Consider the following 24314-nt stretch of genomic DNA (forward strand, 5'->3'; position numbering starts at 1 on the left):
TCACTCTAAAAAAAGGGAGTACTAACTACTCCCTCCCTAAAGGGAGGAAATGAGATGTCCCCTATGTTACTCTCTAAAAGGAGGAAATTTGCCACCCTACATAAGGAGGAAATTTCCTCCATTCAATGGGGAGGAAATTTTCCACCTATTTTTTTGGAAGGGGGAAATTTCCACTCTTGAGGAGGGAGGAAAATCGCCACCCGTTTTTATAGTATGGTCGAAATTTCCTCTCTTCAGAACATGGGAGTGTTCCCACCTATTTCTTTCTTAGGGAGGGAATTTCCCCCTTTCGGAAAGAACGAAAGTTACCACATATTTCTTTGGTATGGTGGAAATTTCCTCTCTTCAGCAGGAAAGAAAATTCACACCGATACCTTGGCTACAGAGGAAATTTTCTCTATCTTGACAGGAGAAAAATTCCCACTTATTTCAACTAACGGTGAAAATTCCCTCCACTTCGAAGGCAAATTTTCTAACCATTTCTGCTGCTGGATAAAAACTCTTCCCTCTACGAAGAAATCTCCCACCTGATAATACAAAGTTTCAAGTGGTTATACACTGGCACTGTATATCATCACGAAATAAGGAGACAGTTTGCCCAAGTTGTCACTGCACTCGACTGCAGCGATTTTATTTCTTTTTCAATGCCTCTTTCATTGCTGAAAGTGTCGTCAGCACCATTCCTGCTGGCTTCGTGGCCGGCAGCCCCAGCAGGTGCTCAACAAGGGAATAAAAGCCCATAGCGGCAGGCTGGTAGCACATGTCAACCGCCCAGAGCAGGCAGAATGCGACCAGAATCGCATGCACTGGGTGGTCGACCTTGAGCAGCTGATTTTCGACCTGCACCATGCAGGGCCCAGGGCTGCTCAGAACACCGTCCCAGACAACACAAGGGTACTTAAAGAACGTTGCGCCTGAAATCATACGTAAAAAAAAAAGATCTGTTGGTGCCAAAACATTGCGCTGTTTACATGTCGTAAACTTCCAAATGCACCCCACCCCGAAAAGATTGCTGACGTAATTTTCCTGACTAAATATTCACACATTCTGCTGTAATGCCCTGGGTTAAAAGCTCTGAGGTTAGAAACTAGGTAGGTTAGAGCAATGCCGAAATATGGCAGGCCGAGCAGTGCCTCTTTTATCGCAACTGCATAGCCGCAATTAACATATGCAAAGCAAAGAAGTGCCACAGGCGAGTTTCCACAATTTTTTTGATGCCGTTTGATATGCCAGCAAATTGTCTAAATCAGAAAATTTGAAATTCGAAGCGTAGAATAGAGAAATATTTTATGCCAAGCGTCCCAGATATTGCGCTCGACCCTCTCTCATTGTCAAAAAAAAATCGTACTGTTTACCTACAATTTAAACTTTTAGGAAGTGCGTGAAACTAGGTGTTATTCAACGATTGGTGAAAATTCAGGCCTTTAATAAAACAGTCGTTTCTTTTATAATTTACACATCTTGTGGCCTGCAATGCAATCAAGAATGCATAATTTTTGAAAAATCAAAGTATTTGTTTTTAATTAAAATGTAATGTGAAAGTTAGAACATTTCTTTATTGTTTGAAAAGTGAATGAACTTACTCTTGGGAAATATGAAACCACTCAACTAAATACCTTGCAGAAAAAAGATTCAAAATTCGTGAAAAACATTTTTTGAGCATAAACAGTAATTTATTTCATTTCATTTCATTTCATTTATTTGTACCTCACAAGCGCCCCAAGGGGGCATACATGAGGGGGGAAATTCAACAGTATACAAGGAAAACAGAACAGTGAAAATATGAACACACATCATGCAAAAATAACAATATAATGAAAACACGTGGAAAACATACATTTCAATTTACGCAGTATTGAGCACACGCATTTTTAAATTCGTCGACATTTGCTAAAGTTACAATGTTGGCTGGAAGTTTGTTCCAGTCGGAAATTGCCAACTGTAGAGGTGACGTCTGGAAAAGTTTAGTATGTGATGTTTGTAGTAATACCTTATGCTGATGGTCAAATCGAGGAAAAATACGGTGTGGCGGCTTTAATAGTTTAAGCTTGAGGAGTGGGTTACTATAATAGATGTTATGGACGAAGGTCCATAACATCTATTATAATAACAATAATAATAATAACAAGTAAAAATACAAAACATAGTGGGTTCGATAGAGGCGTTGATTTCCCTTTTTTCTCAAGGTTTAATCAATATAAGTTTTGTTTAGAGCAAGAAAACCTTTTCTGAAGTTGAGCTTTTGCACCATGACCCAGCACTACCTCTTAAAGGTGCACTCCGGAGTGTTCTAAGGTGGCTTAGTTATGACTGTAACTCAATCTGCATGCTCTAAGCGTCCCAAAAACATGTGCGGCTTATTTGCCTATTATAAGCGTGATTAAAGATAGTGAGTCTCAGTCCTACTGATGGCGTCACAAAACCCGGCCGAATGTGGTCCAACGACGAACTGCGCTCATCAGCCTATCACGAGGGATGGCGTCCCATGCGGACGAGCCGCCGACCAGTCCTGCTCTTCCTCGTGGAAAGCCCTCGCTCGCGATTGGCTAACGAGCACCGCTCGTTGTTCGACCACATTCAGCCGGGATTGGTGGTGACATCCGTAGGTCTGGGATTTGCAATCTCTGATCACATTTTATTAAAAAAATAAGCTGCACGATTTAATTTTTTTTATTTTTTTGGATCCCGAGAGCACGCAGATTGAGTTACAACCATAAAGACCATATCAGAACGCTCCAGAGTGCCCCTTTAAAGCCTCTTCACCGCGCAGCATGCCACCGTCGACACTATGATTAGGGTTTCGTGTCTTCGGTATATACCAAGAAACGCTGAGAAGTAACCCCCGAAAGGTTTTTCTCGAAATCGATGGAAACTGAAAAACACCGAATTGGAACCCCTGCTTGAATAAGGTAAACCCAGTTTCACAGCAATTTACCTTTGTCAGAAGTTTTATTTTAATTAATCCCAAACTGTACACACGGCTGCTTTGGAGAAACGCTGTAGATGTGCATTCGCCATTATGGCAGAAAAGAGTGCTTTTGACACAGTCAGCCATTTAGTTTTTCTTTATGTAGTTCAAGTACAAGCTGAAAACATACTAGGTTGGATAGAAGTGTTTATTGACTTTTGTTCCTGCAAGGTTTATCAAAATTCATTCCTTTGAAAGCAAGAAAAACATTTTTAAAGCTGAGCTCTCCCAACACTACTCATGCAGCGTTGCATCTCAATCCCTCCCTCACGGCACAGCACCTCACCTGACGTAGTAGATGACATGAGATCTACAGTGAAAAAAAAATGTTTCTGCTTTTTTTCGCCTCCACTTGTCCACCTTTCCGGCAGCATAGAAAGCAACGGCGGATATTGTGTGATAGTCGGAAGTGCCACCAGTGCATACTAGGACTGCTGCGCCCTCCTTTGTACCCGACGGGAGCTCCCTACACCCGGAAACTCAATGCCTACCCACCGGGCACCGTAACTTCGTACGGACTTGTCCATGAAGAAACACGATTAAGACATAAAAAAATCGTTTCAGTTTTAACCTGTAGCTTCACGAATTATAATGTCGACGGTGGCATGCTCTGCGGTGCAGAAGCTTTAAGAGATTGCGCTGTGTCGTGGTGTGGAAGCTCAACTACAAAGTTGTTTTTTGCTTTCAACAAAAATTATTATGATTAAAGTTTGAGAAACAAAGCAAAATCAACATGTTGGTCGAAACCGCAATGTTTTGTATTTACACTTGGAGCACCTCAGAATGAAATAAATGTCTGTGTATGCAAAGAACTTTCCCAATTTTTTTTTTTTGCAAAATATTTAGTTGATTGTTTTGACTTTCTTTTTCATAGATAGTATACCTATAAAGCATCCAATAAAAGGTTTTATATTTCTCAAGGATAACTAAGCACATTTAAAAGAAAGAAATGTTGTAATTTCCACATTCTCTTTCAATTAAAAACAAATGCTTAAAATTTTCAAAATTACACATTCTTAATCGCATAGCAAGCCACAAATTCTGTAAATTATACAAACAAGATTGTGCAGTGTTTCATAAAAATTTGAATGTTTATCAATCATTGAACAGCACTTAGTTTCACATGCTTTCTAAAAGTTTAAATTGCCAACACTTCATACAAAAAAATTTTTAGACCAAAATATTTCAGGGAGTCTATTAACATTTTAGAAAATCGGAGAGGATCGGGCACAATGCCTGGGATGTTTGGCATGGAATGACCCTAAACAGAAAACACGTGGTCCGTATAGTTACACGCACACCAGTTTCACACGGCAGGTTGTCAACAGCCACGGAGGCTTTTCAGAGGCTTTTAGCACCCATAGTATTCGCCACCATCCGCTAGGCGACGCCAAGCACGTAGCTAGGGGTGGGGGGGGGGGGGGGAAGGGGGAGGGGAGCGAAGGGGTCAGACCCCCCCCTGTATCGTTCTTGTGTGGGCTGGTAAGAATAGACAACTCGGGTATCAGGATAACAATGCTTTGGTTTATTCCGTGTTGTTACTTATATAGCCGAAGGTGGAAAGGGGTTAGTGTAGTAGAGGGCAAGGGAAAGGCACGTGGCAATGGAGCATACAGATAGCTTGTCCGCCTTGATCTGATACGATACATCCTCCTTCCCAACGGTCGTTCACCGCTGAGCTCAACACCTCTGGCTCGTTTGCTGGAAGCGCTCGTCATAACCCAATCGCTCCGGAGGCCGCTTCTGTCGTGTTGTCCTTCGCGGTGGCTGAACCGTTGGCTGCTGAGCTGCCGTTTGTAGAGTCGTCGTAGTTGCCGTTTGTAGAGCCGTCGGGATGGTTGGCGCTGTGGATGTCATTCCATGTGATGAGGCCCGGTCGTTGTCCGAATCTTCGTCGTCTGACAAGTCGACCTCGCACTCTTCCTTCGTCGCTAAAAGGTGTCGACAGTTGCGCCGAAGTACGGTATTATTCTCCGTACGCACGTAAAAGGACCGCGGCCCGGCTGATCCAACTATCTTGGCTTTCCGCGCCCATGGCGCTCCATTCAGGCGTACCACGTTGTCGTTTTTAAGGCGGGGCAGCACCCGCTCGTTGTGGCCTGTCTGTCGGTGTTTCTTGACCCGTATCGCAGGAAGGGGATCGAAGTCCGGCACGGGTGTGCGCAGCCGCCTTCCTTGCAGCAGCTCGCCAGGAGACCGACCATCTTCGACAGGACATGCCCTGTAATTTAATATGCCAAGCCAAAAGCACTCGTTTGCAGCTTTCGTTTTCTTTAAGATGCGTTTGATTATTTGTACACCCTTTTCCGCGAGCCCGTTAGATTGGGGGTATTGCGGGCTGGATTTCACATGTTTGAAATCGTAATGCTTTGCAAACAGCGCGAACTCGTGGCTGCTAAACTGTGGGCCGTTATCTGAGCATACCTCCGTTGGGATGCCGTATCTCGAAAATATAGCACTCAGTCTATCAATAACCGAGGTGGCTGTTGTGTCGGGTAGGAGCTCCACCTCTGGGAAATTGGACATCGAATCGTAAACACACAGATAGTGTCTTCCGGAATACTGAAAGAGATCGACACCGACACGGTACCATGGTTGAGTGGGCGTTAATTGTAGAATCAGAGACTCTGATGGTTGCTTATAGGCATATGTTCTGCAGGTCGGACAGCTTTGGATCAACGACTCGACGTCAGAGTTTATGTTCGGCCAGTAGACTAATTGCCTAGCCCTAGCTTTGCACTTTACCATGCCAAGGTGGCCTGCGTGAATCCTCTTTAACATCTCTCTGCGCATGCTCGTGGGAATTACTACTTTCGTTCCTTTCAAAAGTATGCCGTCTACTACTGAAAGTTCGGCGGCAACTGATTTCAGCGCCCCTACCACTTCGTCTCCCATCCCGAGCTTTCGTAGTACTACGCTAAGATACGGATCAGTAGCGGTTTCGTGTGCAAGTTTCGCAGCCGTTTTTTCACTTACGAGTGCTGATACGACTGTGACGGCGTGAATTTCTACGTCGCCCGTGTCGGCGGCCCCCTTGTTCCCAGGAGCAGGAGATCGAGAAAGCATATCAGCCAGGGCCATCTGCTTGCCAGGAACAAATATTAACGTGTAATCGTATATGAGCAATCGTAGGAAAAAACGTTGCACTTTTGGCGGCATATGGGCTATGCCTTTCCTAGATATGTTTATCAGCGGGCTGTGGTCGCTCTCGAGTATGAGTGGGCGACCATACACAAAATGGTTAAACTTTTCGCAACCGAAAACCAACGCCAAAGCCTCTTTTTCTCTCCGATTCACTCAGCGCTCTCGACGCGTAAGCGACCGGTTTCCAGCAGTCCCCATGACGTTGTAGGAGTGCGGAGCCAATGCCACTTTGAGATGCGTCTGAAGTTATCTTCGTCTCCAAACTTAGGTCAAAAATAGCAAGCAGCGGTGCCTCGCTTAGCTCCTGACACATGGCTTGCCACTCGTTTTCATGATTAGGTGTCCATTCAAAAATGACGTCTTGTTTGATCAGGGAACGCAGAGTCGAAGTGCGCTGGGAGAGTGACGGTAGATACTTGCTAAAATAGTTAACAACCCCGAGCAACCTTTGTACTGCCAATTTGTCTTGTGGCTTTGGCATTTTGAGAAGACCGTCCACAAGGGCGGGATTGGGGCTAATGCCTTTGTGGCTAATGATGTCGCCCAGGAACAAAATTTCTTGAACGCCGAATTGGCATTTGGCTGCATTAAAAGTTAGGCCCGCTGCTTCAGCTGCCTTTAGTGCATCGTGCAGCCTCTGGTCATGCTCCGCCCTAGTCGCACCCCAGATCAGCACATCGTCCAGGTATACACGTATGCCAGGAAGGCCCTCGAACACTTCGTTGAGGGCTTTTTGAAACACCTCACTAGCTGAAGCTATGCCGAATGGAAGGCGTAGAAAGCGATAACGGCCGAACGGCGTGGCAAACGTGCATAGGATGATTGCTCATCCAGTGGGATTTGGTGAAACCCTGCGTTTGCATCTAGACGGGAGAAAAACTTCGCGCCTGCCAAGTCCGCTTCAATATCTTCTCTACGAGGCATTTGGTAGTGTTTTCTTTTCAGGTTTTCATTAATCCTTCTGGGATCCATGCATACCCGCAACTTGCTGTCTTTTTTTAGTACAATGACTAACACGCTTACCCAGTCCGTCGGGCTGCTGACCTTCTGAATGATGCCTTCGCGTTCCATTCGGTCCAGTTCTGCACGAAGAGGCTCTCGCAGCGACAGGGGAACCCTTCGAGCTGGCTGAACGATTGGCACGGCGTCCTTGCGTAGCACCATCTTGTATTCTTTCGGGGTACCCCCGGTTCCGTGGAAAAGCTGCGGGAATTCCTCGAAGACTGCTTCGGTGTTGCTCGTCGACACGCCTTCAACAGCGCGATTGACGATGCCTAGCTTCTCGCTAGCTGCCAAGCCCAAGATAGCGCTCTGGCCGTTCTTTACCACGAAAAATTCGGCGCATATCTGACGGTCGCCTACCGTCACGGGCGATAAAAATGTACCGACGTGCTTGATGACGTTGCCACCGTAGGATCTCAGAACAGCGCCGCTGGGTTTCAGCGTCACGGTCTTGAACTTGCGGAACACTGATAGTGGTAACACGTTAGCTTGTGACCCTGTGTCAACTTTGAAACTTAGGTGTTTGCCTTGAAGACACGCGTCCACCAGCCAGTCGCGTTTTTTGTTGGCGCTGCCGACTGCGACATCCAGCACCTCGAAGTCGTCGTTTTCATGCTGTACCTCGTAAACGGCATCTTTCTCGCGGCAACAAGATGCGAAGTGGTTCCGCTCATTGCACGAGTAGCAGGTCTTTCCGTATGCCGGGCAGCGTCGCAAGGCATGCCTTCGATTGCAGCGCGTATACAGTTCGGGTTGCGCCGGGGGCTTGTCGGAGCGTTCTTGCTGGTCTTCATAGCGTTAACGTCGAGTTCTTCACTTGCCTTACGCCAGACTTCATTTTGACGAGCTGATGTTTCTGCCGCCTTGCATAAGGTGACGACCTTTTCCAAGGTCAGGTGTTTGTCCCTGAGCATCTTCTCTCGAAGCTTCGGCAAGTTGGTTCCAAACACCACTTGGTCGCGTACCATCTCGTCTGCCATGGTCCCGAAGTTGCAGTGCTGCGCTTGTCTCTTCAAGGTACGTAGAAACTGCTCGAACGGTTCCGCCTCGCCCTGCAGACGGGAGCGGAAGACGTATCTTTCGTGAATTTCGTTTTGTTGCTCCACGCAGTATTCTTCGAATTTGGCAGTCACGGTGGCGTAGTCTTCTTTGTTTTCTTCTTCGGTGAACGCAAAGTTGTTAAACACGTCCAAGGCTTCCTCTCCCGCCACGCTGAGCAGCAGGGCTGTCTTTGCCGCCTCCGATCTCGGCTTGTCGGTGCTTGCTGTGGCTTGAAGGAAAAGGTCGAACCTCTGACGAAACAGTTTCCAGTTTCTTCCTCCATCAGCTGTCAGTTGTAATGGTTCAGGCAGCCTTAGGTGCTCCATGACGTCGACCTTCACGTTCGGTTCAATCCCACTTCTGACACCATGTATCGTTCTTGTGTGGGCTGGTAAGAATAGACAACTCGGGTATCAGGATAACAATGCTTTGGTTTATTCCGTGTTGTTACTTATATAGTCGAAGGTGGAAAGGGGTTAGTGTAGTAGAGGGCAAGGGAAAGGCACGTGGCAATGGAGCATACAGATAGCTTGTCCGCCTTGATCTGATACGATACACCCCCCTTTTCCCAAAATTTTCCATTTGGCTGGGGCCTGCTCTCCTCTCCTCCCCCCCCCCTCCCCCAAAATCCTGGCTGCGTGCCTGGGGGATGCAAGCTGTCGCCCGACACAGGGATGCTCATTTGCATGTATTTTAACAAATGATGCGGCATAGACACAGGGACTGCCGGCCAGTCATATTAACTTTAAAGTCAAGTATAGAACGCTGAGCTCCATTTCACCTTAAAATGGCCTGTAGCAGATACTATGAGTCGGTGCATCCAGCCTGATGTCGAGAATGCGTCATGTGACGTTAGAGTCGCGCTGTGTGGAGCGCTGAGTAACATGACACCATTGCTCTGCCAGATTAGTCCACCGTAAGGTGACACGGAGAATAGTTTCTTGATATGTGACCTGCAGTACCCGTCCTTGTACAGCGCGCGCATCCGTAACATGTTCCAGCATGTTGACTGCTTTTTTTCTTCAAAACTGTGCTTACATCATCCGAAAGTTTGCCCACATTTTTCAGTGTTCGTCTATTCACGAGGAGTAGGCGTGCCTTGGCAACTTTATGGTAGTTCAAATAGCAGTCGATGAGTTAAAGTTGCAATTGGGTGTCCGAAGCTACCCAAAATGCTTTGAAATAAAATAGAAGCCTTTACGATCGTTGAAACAACGTGGGACAGACTGGTCGTTGTTTAAACGATGGTATAATAGAGCACAAAAGGGCAGTTAAAAATAATGCACCGAACTCTGAAATTGCTAAACATGAAGGCGAGTGCAACAACTGTGTACCGGAGTGGGAGGGCACGGAAGTCTTACATAGAGAGAAGAATTGCCATAGGAGAGTGTTAAAACTTTGCGTATTTTAAGCTTCGGGAATTGTATCAGTCAACCTTCATTATCCCTTGATAAGGGAACGAAAAAGTTTCTAGGTTTGCAAATCTTTTTTTCTCGGTTAAGTGATGGGCCAATTGTTTCGCGGTTCGGGTTCCTCTCTTCCTTTGCGTGTGGTTTTTTGTAGTTCTTTTTCGGACAACCTTTTTTGCTTCTTGATAGGGGAATGATGATGATGATGATTGGGGTTTAATGGCGCAAGAGCGACTACGGCCATATTGCGCCAAGAAAGTTAATTTAAGGAGCCTTGCATTTACATCTAACTTTACTTATCTATATCAAGTGCAAAAGGCCAATTGCATGTAGGAAACTTAAAACGCGAGCAAATGGTACCAAAGGTCTATCACCAAGCAAAAAATAAGGATGAAATGGAAGGTGGTTTCTGAAAAGTTCTGGAAAATATCTTCGACGTTGATGATCCAAAAATCTACAATTCCACAGGATGTGAAGGACAGTTAACATTTTCCCACACTTTTCACAGAGCTTTACATCTTCACCGCAGAGCAAGTGCAGGTGAGTCAATCGAGAATGACCAATTCTCAAGCGGCATAAAAGAACTTCCGAACGGCGGTCCTTATGGGAGGAACTCTCCCATACTTCTAAGTTGGGCTTAATAATGTGAAGTTTGTTATCTATCTGTGTGTCCCAATCCTGTTGCCATAACTTAATAATTGACTTGTTTAAGGCTGGCTTGAGGTCTTGGTGCGGCAGGCCAAAAGACGTTTCCGTGTAATTTTTTGCAGAAAGTGCAAGATGGTCTGCATTCTCGTTACCGGGAATGCCCACATGACTGGGCACCCAGCAGAAGTTTATAAATTGTCCTAGATGGAAAGCTTTGTTTATGTGAAAACGAACCTGTTGCACAAGAGCGTTCTTGCTGTCTGCTAAAGATGAAATAGCTAAGAGAACACTTTGGGAATCAACAAACAGAACTGCTTTGTTAATGTTATTTTCTAGAATATATTCAATAGCCATCAGGATACCATACAGTTCAGCAGTAAAGATAGTTGCTAGAGGGTTGAGTTGCCTCACTTCACTGAAAGCGAGAGAATAAACTGCGCAGCCTACACAATTCAATGTTTTCGAGCCATCAGTGTAAAAGTGGAGATAGTCACTATATTTCTTCTCTAGCTCTGCGAACTCCCGCAAGAGAACAAGACGAGGAACAACCTTTTTGCTGTACTTTGAAAGTGACCAATCACAAGAGATTGGCACCAAATCCCAAGGAGCAACCCTATAGGCCTGTCTCAACAAAGGAGGCTCATCAAAACAAAGGTGCAGCGACCTTGCCATGCTCTCAGCCCGAAGGCTCAAGGGCCGAACAATACTGGGCTTATTCTCAAAAAGGCGCAATGATGCAGAGGTCTGCAGAGCAGAGAATGCAGGGTGGTCTGGATCACTATAAACTTTGTAGGCATAGCAGAGACTAAGATATTGTCTGCGTCGCTCAAGGGACATCTGATGTGTTTCAGCATACAGACTCGGCACGGGCGACGTGCGAAAAGCACCTGTGGCTAGACGCAGGCCAAGGTGATGGATTGGGTCTAACATCTTCAAAGCAGATGGTCGTGCCGACCCATATACCGGTGCACCATAATCCAACCGGGACCGCACTAGAGCGTTATAAATTCGCAGCAGACATCGTCTGTCAGACCCCCAAGTTGTGTGCGACAGCACTTTAAGAATATTGGAAGATCGTAGGCATTTTCGTTTTAGTTCTTTCAAATGGGGTACGAATGTGAGCTTCTTGTCGAATATCACGCCTAGAAACTTGTGCGCCTCCTTAACAGTAATGGTAACGTTATTCAGATGCAAGGTAGGATCCGGTGACAACCCTCGACGCAGCGAAAAAAGAACACATACGGTTTTGTCGGGGGAGAAGCGAAACCCATTTTCGGCTGCCCACTTGCTCATCCTGTTGATTGTCAGTTGCAGTTGACGTTCACAACTATGCAGATTGCAAGAAGAAACTGAAATTTGCACATCATCCACATACAAAGAATAAGATACTGTCGGTGGTATCACCTGAGCCAGGCTATTGATTTTAACTGCAAAAAGTGTGACACTAAGCACCCCTCCCTGAGGGACACCACTTTCTTGAGAAAACACATCTGATAAGGTGGAGCCCAGACGGACTTGGAAAGTACGTCCCATTAAGAAGCTTTGTATGCATCGCAACATGCGACCCCGAACACCGTAAGCATAAAGATCCCGCAGGATCCCATAGCGCCACGTTGTATCGTACGCCTTTTGCAGATCAAAAAACACAGAGAGACAGACCTGGCGGTGTACAAACGCCTCACGAATAGAGGTTTCAAGGCGGACTAAGTGGTCCAGGGTGGAACGTCCAGCTTTAAAACCACACTGATTAATGTCAAGCACATTCTCACTCTCCAAGAAATGAATGAGACGTCGGTTAATCATTCTTTCGTAGGTTTTTCCCAAGCAACTTGTGAGAGCAATGGGTCGGTAGCTAGTTGGTTGAGAAGCATCTTTGCCAGGCTTCAGAAGAGCGATTACATGAGCTCTTTTCCAAACCTCGGGGAATGCAGAGCGATGCCACAATGAGTTATAAAAGGTCAACAAACTGCCTAGAGAATCAGGTGACAGGTGCCTTAACATCTCATAATGAACATTATCTGGTCCAGGAGCAGACTGTTTCTTTACACTAAGAGCCACTTTGAGCTCAGAGAGTGTAAAAGGCCTGTTGTACGGAGCGTCACGAGCACCAGACAAAATGATTGGTTGTTTCTCTGCTGTCGAACGGAACTTTTTAAAGGCTTCACTGCAGTTGCGTAAACTAGAAACATCCTGAAAATGTTTCCCAAGAACATTCGCTTGATCTTTCAGAGATGTTGAAGATGATGCAGGGAAGAGAGGAGTTCTGAAAGGTAAGTAGTCGCCCCTAATCTTTCTAAGCCGATCCCACGCTTCTTTTGTAGATACAAAACTACTCAAGGACGTCAAATACTTTCTCCAGGAGCTTCCCTTCGCCTGGCGTCTTGTCCAGCGAGCTTTAGCTCTCGTTTTCTTAAACTCAAGTAAGTTACTAGAAGTTGGATATCTACGAAAGATGCACCAAGCTTTGTTCTGGGACTTTCGTGTTGTTTTACAGTCATCATTCCACCATGGCTTGCATCTCTTAGGAAGACGACCAGACGTTTGAGGGATACTCCGTGTGGCAGCATGTATTATAACCTCTGTGACATACAGCGTTGCTTCATCTGGATTCATGTTTGAAATTATAGAAGAATCAATCAGTGCCTCTAATTGAAAAATGGACCAATCTGCCTTATCTAGTTTCCATCGGGGCATTCGTGTTAACAGAGTCGGAAGAGAGACAGTACTCTCTAAAACAATCGGGAAGTGATCGCTCCCAAAGGGATTATTAAAAACCTTCCATGAAAAGCATGGAAGTAATGAAGGTGAAGTAATAGAAAGGTCAATAGATGTAAATGAGTTGTGAGCAGAACTAAAAAAAGTAGGCTCTCTCCCGTTAAAAATACACAAGTTAGATGATAATAAAAACCGCTCAATTACTCGGCCTCGAGAATCGAGGCGAGTACTGCCCCACATGGGGTGATGGGCATTAAAATCTCCTAAAATTAAGAAGGGTTGAGGAAGCTGTCCTACAAGACCCTGAAGTTCGTGAAGTTGCAATGGAACGTTTGGTGGCAAATAAATGGACACAATTGTAATGAGGCGGTCTAAAAGAAGGCGTACCGCTACAGCTTCGAGCGGTGTGCAGAGAGGGACCTCAGAGCAGGCAACCCCGCTCTGCACCACCACTGCTACGCCACCAGAACTGGAGCTCAGACGATCTTTGCGGAACACTTGATAACGTCGTAAAATCTGTGTATGATGTGTTTGAAGATGAGTTTCTTGTAAAGAGAGGGCAATAGGCCAAAGATCATCCATAAAATAGTTAACGTCATCAATATTGGGTAAAAGACCACGACAGTTCCACTGCATAAAATGCAAATTCTTCATTTATCTAAAAAGGTGAAGTGTAAAATTAAAAAGAGAGAGGCAATGAAGAAATTGAGAGTATGAAATTAATGGTTATTTGGGAGGGACCACTGGTTTTTTCCCTTTAGACTTCAAAGTCTGCCACTCCATGTCACCCTCGTCGGATGCAGGAGTGGGTGACTCAGCGGTATCATCCATCGCCTCTATTTCTGGAGGCGAGCCTTTACCTGAAGGTTTTGGCTGGCTCGTTGTGCGGGGTGGCTTGCCCCGGCCACGACCAGCCGAAGAGGCACCGGAGGTGCTGGGCAGAGTGTCTTTCAACTCTGCCTCCTCCGGCCCCTTGGGTACTGGGGGAGCGGCACGAGGGTTGTGCCGCTCTTTCGAAGAGGAGGTCCTCTCTGAGGAGGTCGGGCGGGAGTTTCGCCCCCTCTCATCGGGAGAAGACCGCGAAGTGCAAACAGGTGCGGCATTTGCCGGCCTGTCTAGAACCAGCGAACCAGCATGTGCACTCCCTCCATGAAGAGGGGGGCACTGGTGCCCCCTTGATAGGGGAACAAAAGAGTTTGTAAGTGTTGTTGGGTTCAGCCTGACCTTGCCAAGTGCGGAAATTCCGGCATTCCCTTTTCAAGTTAGTGTCCCCTTGTGTTTCGGGCGTGTTTGCTTTTGTGTGCGTTTGTCGGTATATGTTGAGGGCGAGGGTACACTGTGAAGTGGGCGAGGAGGTCTTTTGAATTGTGTTGGAGGTCGGTGACATGGTATATAAGACGATGGTTGTTAAATAAACTTTCAAGCTGTGTTAGAGACTTCGTTGTACTGTCCGTTTTTTTATTTTTCCTACGTCTCAGGGTTACTATGGGCACCAATTCTCCATTTTTCTCTCACATTTCTGACCCTCAGTGTCGCATACCTCTGCCTTCTCCAACATCTCAAAAGTGGTCTTGCCCGCCTTCTTCGCTGCCGCGTCGAGCGCAGTGTTCACCTGTTTCTCTGCCACCGCAATGGTTGTCTGGACTGGTGGGTCCCCACCAAACCTTTCCAATTCCCGAAAAATCTGAAATAATCAGAAAAAAATAATGCAAAATTTTTACCTAGGGGCAAGTGCTCATGGCTGTAGTCGTGGCACATTCAGAATGCTTTGCATTAGTCATGAGTCATCCTGCAACATCATGCACAATGATCTGCTCATGATGAAGGTTGCCCCCTATTGCGTCCCACAATAGACAACTTGCAAAAATCCCCAAAGGCCACATGCGAAGTGCTGTCACCACAACCTTCCTATGGCCTTGCTTCTTGTCTCTCCTTGCCTGCTTAACAACTCTTCATAATTGGCTATGGCAAGTCTGCGATATCGCATGCCCTTTGTCACCGGCGGAAGGTGCTGCAGCTTTGCAAAGAGTCTGCTGCACTCATCCCTGCAAAAGGAATGTCAAAACGAATCTACACTATTTCTAAATGCAACATAAATGTTGCATTTAGAAATGTTGCAGATCCGCGAAGCTGACCCTGATAACCTCTTTTATTTGCCTGTACATTATGGGTAAGTTTAGGGTGTACCATTATGACACTGCCACGTATGGTTTACGCCATACGACGTAAACAATGGTCGCCTCGATCGCTCTTGCCACGAAACAAGTTTCTCTTAAAAAATTATTGCCGCTTCTCGCAGTGCCTGTAGCGAAGCTGGCAACCCTGTAGGTACAGTAACCACGGGAGTTAATAGCTCTATGAGAGTGCGAGTTTTTTTTTACCCATGGGTGGTCGACTGGCGACTTGCAATAGAAATAGAGATGACATCACGGCCCACTCCACATGGGCAGACTGTGACGTCGTCTCGATTTCTATCTCAAGCCGCCAGTAAACCGCCCATGGGGGGAAAAAACGCACGCTCGCATTAACTCCTGCGGCGACTGTACCATTGCGCTACTGTGCTACATACGAGCATATAGTTAAGCCAGGGCGCCTTCATGACATGTCAACACATTAAAAAAACACTACAAAAAATTACCACTCTAGATAGATCACGCGTGTCTAAAGAAGAAATTCAGAGCTATATTTATGGCACAAGACTCGCTTTAGTTGGCGCGAATTCGTCTGCTTGCGTACTTAATGCTCTTCCTAGCATTTAGTCTCGTGGGGTAATAGGTAAGCCGATCCCTCGAATATGAGAGGGGATTACCTTTCCTCCGTGGAGAAAATACAGGCTCGGGAGAGAAAAGTGGAAAGGAAAACCACTCGACTGAAACAAGCCTAAAGCCGTAAATCTAGCTCTGCATGTCCTAAAATATTTTTTTTTCGTTCAAAATATTTCTTTATGACATGTGTGACAAAAAAAAATGTTTCGCTTTGCAATGTTATTTTAAGAATGCAAAGCCTACACAGTTACTGTAACCTCACCATCACGGAGCACTCTTGGAAGTAACGATGAGGCTGCTCTTCCTAGACTGCTTTCTACCTGCGTCCTCATATGCCATTTGAAACCAGAATTTCAAAATATGCATTTTAAGATTTATCTTCTCAATGCTTAATCTTTTGCTTGGTATATGTAATCGATTACCCAAATTATTTTTGACCTAAGCTAATTATGTGGTACAATGTCAATTCATGACATCTGGCAGTTAGGCCTGAACAAGTAGGTTAGACACGTCAAAGTATTAAAAAAAATAGTGCTTCGAGTGAAACTGCTTGCTGCAATGAAAAGATAATTCACTTTGGTGTGCCTTAAAAAAATTAACAATTGTTCTAAAGAGTTGTGCGTGGTGCTTTGATTTTTTCTTATGCATACTATGGCTGGTGGAATTTTTTTAAAGCAGTTTGTGTCTTCTTGCATCACAGGTGCACGTTGCATTTTGCTGTCTCGTAAAGAAGTGTTCGTCACAAATTTTAAACAACTCGCATTTCGGGTTGAGAAGGTCATGTCAAAGTGCAGCCTCCGTTAATTCAGTGCTCCGCAAATTCGCTACACTCAGCAGTAAAGGGTTAAGGCAGTATTTCGCCCGCATTGCGTGAACATGGTACAGCTATCGCTTTCATTTCTTCGCACAATGTGGACAAAAAGGCACACTTTGGCAATCCGAAGTGCTATGCTATGTATCTGCCATCGTTGGCTTTTACTCGCAGGATCAATTTTTCACAATTGGTCTCAGATTGCGAAACTCACAAAAATTATGTAACTTTTTTCCTTTTTCTTACGTGAAGAGCCCACAGCATGGAAAGCATTTACAGGACGATGACAATGTGATTGCTAAGTTGGAACACTTTTTTAAAACCCAAAATGAAGAGTCCAGGGTATCCGCCAGCCTATCAATCAGCAGGGAAATGCATCCCCTGTGTGGTACATACGCAGAAAAAGTCTAACCCTCCTCCGCACCGACACAACTGATCACAGGTATCTATCCTCATGGTAAGAATACAAACTTTATGACTACACAACAAGTCGGCGATTGTGATGACACCGAAAGGCACTGCAAGTTCCAAATTAACACTTACTTCTGCTCCCTCCAGAGCCGGGTAGCGAGACAGAATCTCCGGGACAGATGGATGTTCCGTGGCTCTCCATTGCCGTCGTGCACTGAAGGTTCTAGACATTCCGTCTTGAACTTTCTCCATGTTGGGAACGTCCTTGGACAATTCCTTCTGCATAGACCTGATGTGGCCTTGAATGCTGTGCTCGTCCTCGCTTGGAGTCTCTAGCTTCTCAGGCTGGTGGAGTAACAATTAAAAGCATAATACTATTAGTAGCTACGTTCATGACAGGTCTATGAGGCAGGCATAGAATTCACTTCTGCAAATAAGTGACTGACGGGTTTGCTCAGCCTTCGCCTGGGGAGCTGACTTTTAAGAGTATTGCCAAACATGTAACTTGAATGATTGAGCAGGCCATGTTTGAAAAGGTCAGAGCAAAAAAAAATATTTTGGTTGACTTGTTTGGAAGCCTAGCGGAGAGAGATAAACATCAAGCAAGCCGGTTCACACGGATGCTTATAGTACATGATTGCTAAAGATAGTTTCTAGCACTGGTCTCTATTCAGAGGGAAGAGTGAAATAACTAAGGAAATGCTTTTTCCTGAAAATCCTTGTTCAAAGGGGCACATCCATCAACGTCATGGCCTTTAACTTCATTTACGAAAAGCTCAGATAAAAGTATAACATTCCAATCACCTGTCGACAGGCTCGTTTGGCAGACTCGCTGCCATTTGCTGCATCCTGGGAGCTTGGTTTCTTGCCAAACTTCTGTTTATTTGAAGTTACTGCGCCGTCATTTTCAATTTTCGCCCTTTCATATTTCCACTTGTACTTGAGGGCAGAGTGCCAGGAATCCTGCATATTTGAACACATAAAAAAGTGTTTCGTAAGGTCCTTAGATAGAAATATTAGTAAACAGTTATCACGTTTCTATGCATGTGTGTGTGCACATGTTTGTGCGTGCGTGTGTGGGTGGGTGGGGGTCAGAATATGACCCAACCTTAAAGGGATGCTGAACCGATATTTGATATCTCATAAATAATGCCCGAGCAGGCTTCCCGGGTTGATGCTATACCTTAAAACAATATTTAATCAGACAGATCTTGATTTTACCGATGCCCCCAGCACCATAAAGTAATGCCAGCACCCTTGGCACTTTTCTCGAAGTGCTTTCCTTGGCAGTCCAGCTCCGTTCCATTGAAATTTAATGCAAATAAACGCGTCTGTCGGTGGTGAACTCAACCGTCTATGGCGGAAACATTTTTGAAATTTCCAAGAATGTTGTTCTAACTTTTCACAGGAACGAAACAGAGAAAATTTACACCGATGCGTTCACGATGAAAGTGCACCTTTAATGAAACTGTGCACTCTGTACATGAAGGCGTTGAATTTTCTGGTGAATTTTACACGGACACCGTGGATTGATGCCACCCTATATGTTTATTGTTACCGTGCAATTCCAATGAAATAAAGCTTGGCTTGTCCCCAGAGGCACTGTAGGCATATTTCACCATTTCCCTGTAACTTATGTAGTTTGGAGCCCCAACATGAGCTCTTTTAGTCCAGAGCATTGCAGAGAGCATTAAAGCAGGAGTAAGTCCCATTCAGAAACAGCATGAAATTGGTGCGGTAATTAATGTTTCCCAATCTTTCACCCCACGGATATTTAGCCCGAAAAACAAGGTCGGCGATCTTCCAGGGTTAAGCGTACAGTCAAAATTTTATGGTAGCGTGAACACAAATAAAAGTGTCGTTGAACTGAAACGTACATGACCAGATCCGATTGCGTCAGCCAGGACCTTGTGGCGAAGGACCAGCTGTTGAGCAGCTCTCTCGTAGAGCTTGCCTGGGTACCTAAACAAAGCACAAGACATGAAACCCAGTTGAAAATTCCCATTAGATTCCCATTGGAATTTCCAATTGGTACCAGCTAGGTTTTGGGACAATCAATTGGTCACTGCAATGGGAACCAATGGGAACCCATTAAGACTCCAACTGGAAAATTTTTTCCAATTGGTGAGACCCATTGGCCAGTGTGTTTCCAATTGGAACCCACTAAAACCAATTGGTTCCAATTAAAACCAGTTAAAATTCGAATTGGATCTAATGGGAATTTTCAGCTGCGAAGCGTCGACAGATTAACTGCATAGCATGATGGAATTGTGTTGTCAAACATGATGTGATCTGACATATCACAGATTCCATAGCTTCAGCCCTGGCTATGTGTGAGCCTTATTCAAAGTAACTTAGTGATACAGGCATAAAATAAGTGAATGTCTAGGTTCAGAAGAAATCCAGATTTCCACATTAGATCAGATGTGAGTAAAATTTTTCACCCATAACCCTTTCATTAATTTCCTTGCGAAAATAAAGGGTTTTGCAGTAATTTAAGCCCCCACAAAGCCGAAAACAAAACGGTATTGCAAAAGTCCAGCAAGACTGTCAAGTATCAGTAAAATTGATAGTTCAATATAGATTGATAGATTGATTGACTTCAAAGTAAGCACAGAATTACAAAGCAAGCACAGAGTTGCAAAGCAAAATGGTGGAGCTCCCTTTTTTTTACTAGTAGTCGCCTTCATGGACATCTTGGATTTTACCAGTTTAAGTCGCTTTAGACGTGCCACAGGGGGCATGCTTTGTGCATCGTCATTCTCCGGCACCAGAGGAAATGTGCTTGACATTGGTGTGTCAACAGTGCTTGTAACCCTTCCAATATTTTGCGAGACTCAGGGGTGGGAACTTCTGACGAGATATTGCAATGACCAAGAAGCACAACTCAATGAACGCCAAGGCTGCTCCCTAAGGTAAAGCCTGCTCGGCGGACAGAGAGAAAATGGATTGACGTGCTGCTGCACACTGTGCGAGTTCTACTCTCTCCGGTTGGTGAAAGAATGAGCAGTGCTGTGGCACATGGGTGCACTGTGCCGAAGCACAATTCAAACAGTAGTTAGTCGCATAGCATTATGTTCAATGTAACCACGGCTCTGAGTAACGAGCAAAGTAATTGCCACAAGGTTTTCCTGCTACTGGAGCTTCTTGATCCTGGAACGTGCAGTAAAGCCTCCATCTTAGGCACGTCCAGGTGTGTAGCCTTCAAATTAAAGCACAGCATTTCCATTTCGGAGTACATATCATTGCCAGAAGCACATGCTTAACAAAGAAGTTTAGTAAGGCAACCATGAATTACCAAGAGTCAACGGCAAAACAAAGCGTGCAGGTTTTTCGCGATAGAGTGTTAGAGTGCTTTTGAAAGCCAAGGTTAGCAAAAGTTCATTACCTATAGACAAAAAGCTTGCATTTATTTTAGGGTATCCTTACAGAATGTTTAAAGGAAAAAGAAAAAGGGGGCAAAGAGAGCATAAAATGACAAACTTTACATATTATGCACAATACTATGTGTCAAACTAGAGGCATAGGCATACTCACAGTGTGTATCTAAAAAGGTCAAGACACAACCACTCCACAATGCGAAAGCGAAGTTCCGGTCTGAGATCTGTCCTTGTTTTTACTTCTGACAGGTTGTGCTCGATGTCCTTTGGGATAGCTGGGAACATGTACTTTCTTGGGTCCAGTGTGGGGCTCAAACCCTCCTCAATTATTGCTGCGCGCAGACTTGCAGAAGGCTCTCGTTTATTCTTGCTGCGAACATAACTTCTATCGTTTATCCCTGCTTTTGTTGATCTAGAAAGTGCGTGTTCATTCTCGCCCCGAGCGCGCTACGCTCGAACCTTCCCCGCCGAATCATCGAGATAGTGACTCACTCTAGATAAGAGGCCGCCCGCGACCTTGTCGAGTCAGTCTCGCCCTAGCGCTCGAACCTGCTGTTACGCCGACTTCGACGCCCGCGACGCTCTGTTCTTCTTCTTTGTGTACCCTCTTATTTTTGGCACAAGTTCGCCACATTAAACGTTTATTCCTTCCTGTCTATTTATTGTTTTTTCGGCCACCACCCGTGACATTTTGGTGGAGGTACGGGGTAACTGCATGCCCGTGCAGCGCTCCCCTCCGAGTTCCCGCAGTGCAAGTCCGAACACAAACCCCCAAGAACCCAACGAAGACCAGACCGAGATCCGATTAAGTCGCCGGAACCTTGGCCTACCCCCGGAGTTAGGACCCTTGCCACCCAGGACCAGGCAAACAAGGAGGGCGACGATGGCCAACCAGTCGGAGACCCCGGCCGCTCCAGCCGTCGTTTACCTGCCCGTCGCTCCGCGGACGCCTACTCCCTTCCTCGGCGAGACCTACGAGGATGTCGAAGACTGGATCAACCAGTACGAGCGCGTGGCTCGCCACAACGGGTGGAGTGACGAACAGCGCCTGCAGAACCTCTATTTCTTGCTTGAAGGAACTGCAAGGAGCTGGTTCGAAAACCACGAAGCTTCCTTGACTTCGTGGGAGCTTTGCAAGAACGAGCTGACGCGCACGTTCACCAATCAACACCGAAGAGAGAGGGCCGAAGATTTGCCGCAATCCAGGACCCAGGGCCCCAAGGAGAGTGTCACTAGTTTCGTAGAAGACGTCCTGCGCCTGAGCTCTCGCGCCGACCCTCAGGCCATCGAGGAAAAGAAGCTGCGTATCCTGATGCGCGGCGTGAAGGACGACATTTTCGGTGGGCTCGTACGCAACCCACCGACGACCATTCAAGGATTTGTAACCGAGGCGACGAACATCGAGCGTGCTCTGCAAGCCCGAGCCAGCCACTACCAGAGGCTACCCGGCGTCAGCGCGGTTCCGCCGTCCGATTGCGACCTTGGCTCCAGCATCCCAGGCATTCGCGAGATCATTCGCGACGTCGTCCGGGAGGAGCTGCGAAAGCTGCTACCCGCCACTGACCGACCAGCTTCGCTCTCCATCGCTGAGGTCGTGCGGGAAGAGGTGCAGAGAGCCATTCAACCAGAGGCTCCCATCAGCGGGGCAGTCCCCGAAGAACCCGCGCTAACTTACGCCGCAGTGGCCGGACGGCCACCGCCTTCTCCTCGAGCTTATGTCGCGCCGCCCCGACTTCAGTCTCCTGAGCCGCAGCACGACCGACGCCGCGACGACCAGCTCCAGTACGCCAACCAGGAGCCCCGTGCACCCCGGAAGACCGATGTGTGGCGAACGCCCGACCGACGCCCTCTGTGCTTCCATTGCGGGGAAGCAGACCATACCTACCGCCGATGCCCATACCGCCGACTTGGGCTGCGCGGGTTCCACCCGAACGACCCGCGCCCCCGTTATGGTGAACGACCTCGGGAGATCGACGAGTACCTGCGACGACCTCAGTCCCCCGAGCCTGCGTCCCGCCGAGAGTACCCCCTGCCATGCATCGACAACACTGGACCGGCTGCACCATGCCCGATACTTTTCGTCGATGGACCTGAAGAGTGGGTACTGGCAGATCGAGGTCGACGAACGGGATCGTGAGAAGACTGCCTTCGTCACGCCGGACGGACTGTACAAATTTAAAGCGATGCCGTTCGGACTGTGCACAGCACCGGCGACGTTCCAGCGCGTAATGGACACCGTTCTTTCGGCTTGAAATGGCAAAGCTGCCTCGTCTATCTCGACGACGTCGTGGTATTCGCAAGTGAGTTTGACGAGCACCTGAGCCGTTTGCGAGCCGTGCTACAGGCTATCCAGAACGCTGGACTGACACTAAAGCCGTCAAAATGTCGGTTCGCTTACGGCGAGCTCAAATTCCTGGGCCATGTCGTGAGTGCTCAGGGTGAAAGCCCTGATCCTGCCAAGATATCCGCTGTTGCCGAATTTCCAAAGCCATCAGACAAGAAAGCCGTAAGAAGATTTCTTGGACTGTGCGCTTACTACAGACGTTTCGTCCGCGATTTTGCCAAGATTTCTGCACCGCTCACGCGTCTGACCAAGGACGACGTGAACTTCCATTGGGGGAGGAACAAGAACAAGCGTTCAACGAACTGAAGGAAAGACTCCAGTCACCCCCTATCCTCGGACACTTCGATCCATCAGCGGAAACGGAAGTTCACACGGACGCCAGCAACGCCGGGCACGGCGCGGTACTTGTCCAAAGACAAGACGGAGCAGAGAGGGTGATCGCTTACGCAAGTCGGGCACTGTCCAAGGCCGAGAAGAATTACTCGACGACCGACAAGGAATGTCTCGCAGTCATCTGGGCGTTAACCAAGTTCCGCCCGTACCTGTACGGGATCCGGTTTCGCGTTGTCACCGACCACCACGCTCTCTGTTGGCTCGCCAACCTCAAGGACCCGTCAGGACGCCTCGCTCGCTGGAGTCTGCGACTGCAAGAATTCGACGTGACCATTGTGCATAAGTCTGGCCGCAAGCATAACGACTCCGACTGTTTGTCTAGGGCCCCAGTCGAATCTCCTCCCGAAAGCACTGACGACGACGACGACGCCCGTTTTCTCGGCGCAGTGACAGATGCCGACATGGGAGCACTTCAACGAGACGACCCGGAACTTCGCGCCGTGATCGAACACCTCGAAGGTCAAGGAAGTTCAGTTCCGCGAGTCTTGGCCCGAGACTTGTCAAGCTTCATTCTGCGGCGAGGCGTACTCTTCAAGAAGAACTTCGGAACGAGCAACCCTGCCTGGCTGCTGGTTGTTCCGGCCAGCCTGCGAGAAGAAATCTTTCAAGCATGCCACGACGACCCGACGGCTGGACACCTTGGCTACAGCAGGACGCTCGCCAGGATTCGTGACAAGTACTACTGGCCGAGACTCCCGAAAACCGTCCATCTTTACACACGGTCGTGCCATGAGTGCCACCGACGTAAGAAGCCTCCGACAAAGCCAGCAGGACTCCTGCATCCGATATCTGCCCCGACTACGCCCTTCCAGCAGGTCGGAATGGATTTGCTTGGGCCGTTTCCAACATCGACGCAAGGAAACCGGTGGATTATTGTCGCGACCGATTACCTTACACGATACGCCGAGACGAAAGCCCTTCCATCGGGAACAGCGGTGGAAGTCGCCAAGTTCTTCGTCGAGTCTATTCTCCTTCGACACGGCGCACCTGAAGTGCTGATCCCAGATCGAGGGTCATCTTTCCTGGCACAGCTGACTCAAGAGCTACTTCGGCTCAGTCACACCAGCCATCGACGAACCACCGCTTATCACCCGCAGACCAACGGGCTGACAGAGCGGCTGGCACAATACGTGGGACGAGGTGTTGCCGTACGTTACATTTGCGTACAACACAGCGGTACAAGAAACCACAGGAATGACGCTGTTCCAACTGGTACACGGCCGGACGGTTACCAGGATGCTGGACGCCATGCTGCCTCACGTGCCAACCGATGATGGCAACGA

At 47.1% G+C, this 24314-nt stretch overlaps 1 protein-coding gene across 1 annotated transcript in view; it reads right to left on the reverse strand.

Moving 5' to 3' along the window:
* Positions 1–628: 628 nt before the first annotated feature.
* LOC115318318 (sterile alpha motif domain-containing protein 3-like) overlaps positions 629–24314 on the reverse strand; it is a 114104-nt gene continuing 90418 nt past the window's right edge. Inside the window, exons 4-9 of the mRNA XM_040210928.2 lie at positions 20452–20637; positions 18792–18876; positions 17719–17877; positions 17041–17259; positions 14443–14611; positions 629–914 (exon numbers count right to left, since the gene is read on the reverse strand). Of these exons, the coding sequence (XP_040066862.1) occupies positions 631–914; positions 14443–14611; positions 17041–17259; positions 17719–17877; positions 18792–18876; positions 20452–20637 (1102 nt within the window). The 3' untranslated portion in view covers positions 629–630. The remainder of the gene's footprint in view (positions 915–14442; positions 14612–17040; positions 17260–17718; positions 17878–18791; positions 18877–20451; positions 20638–24314) is intronic.

This window comes from Ixodes scapularis, unplaced genomic scaffold (assembly GCF_016920785.2).
Source record: "Ixodes scapularis isolate PalLabHiFi unplaced genomic scaffold, ASM1692078v2 PGA_scaffold2__306_contigs__length_199485367, whole genome shotgun sequence".
In the NCBI taxonomy this organism is placed as follows: Eukaryota; Metazoa; Arthropoda; class Arachnida; order Ixodida; family Ixodidae; genus Ixodes; species Ixodes scapularis.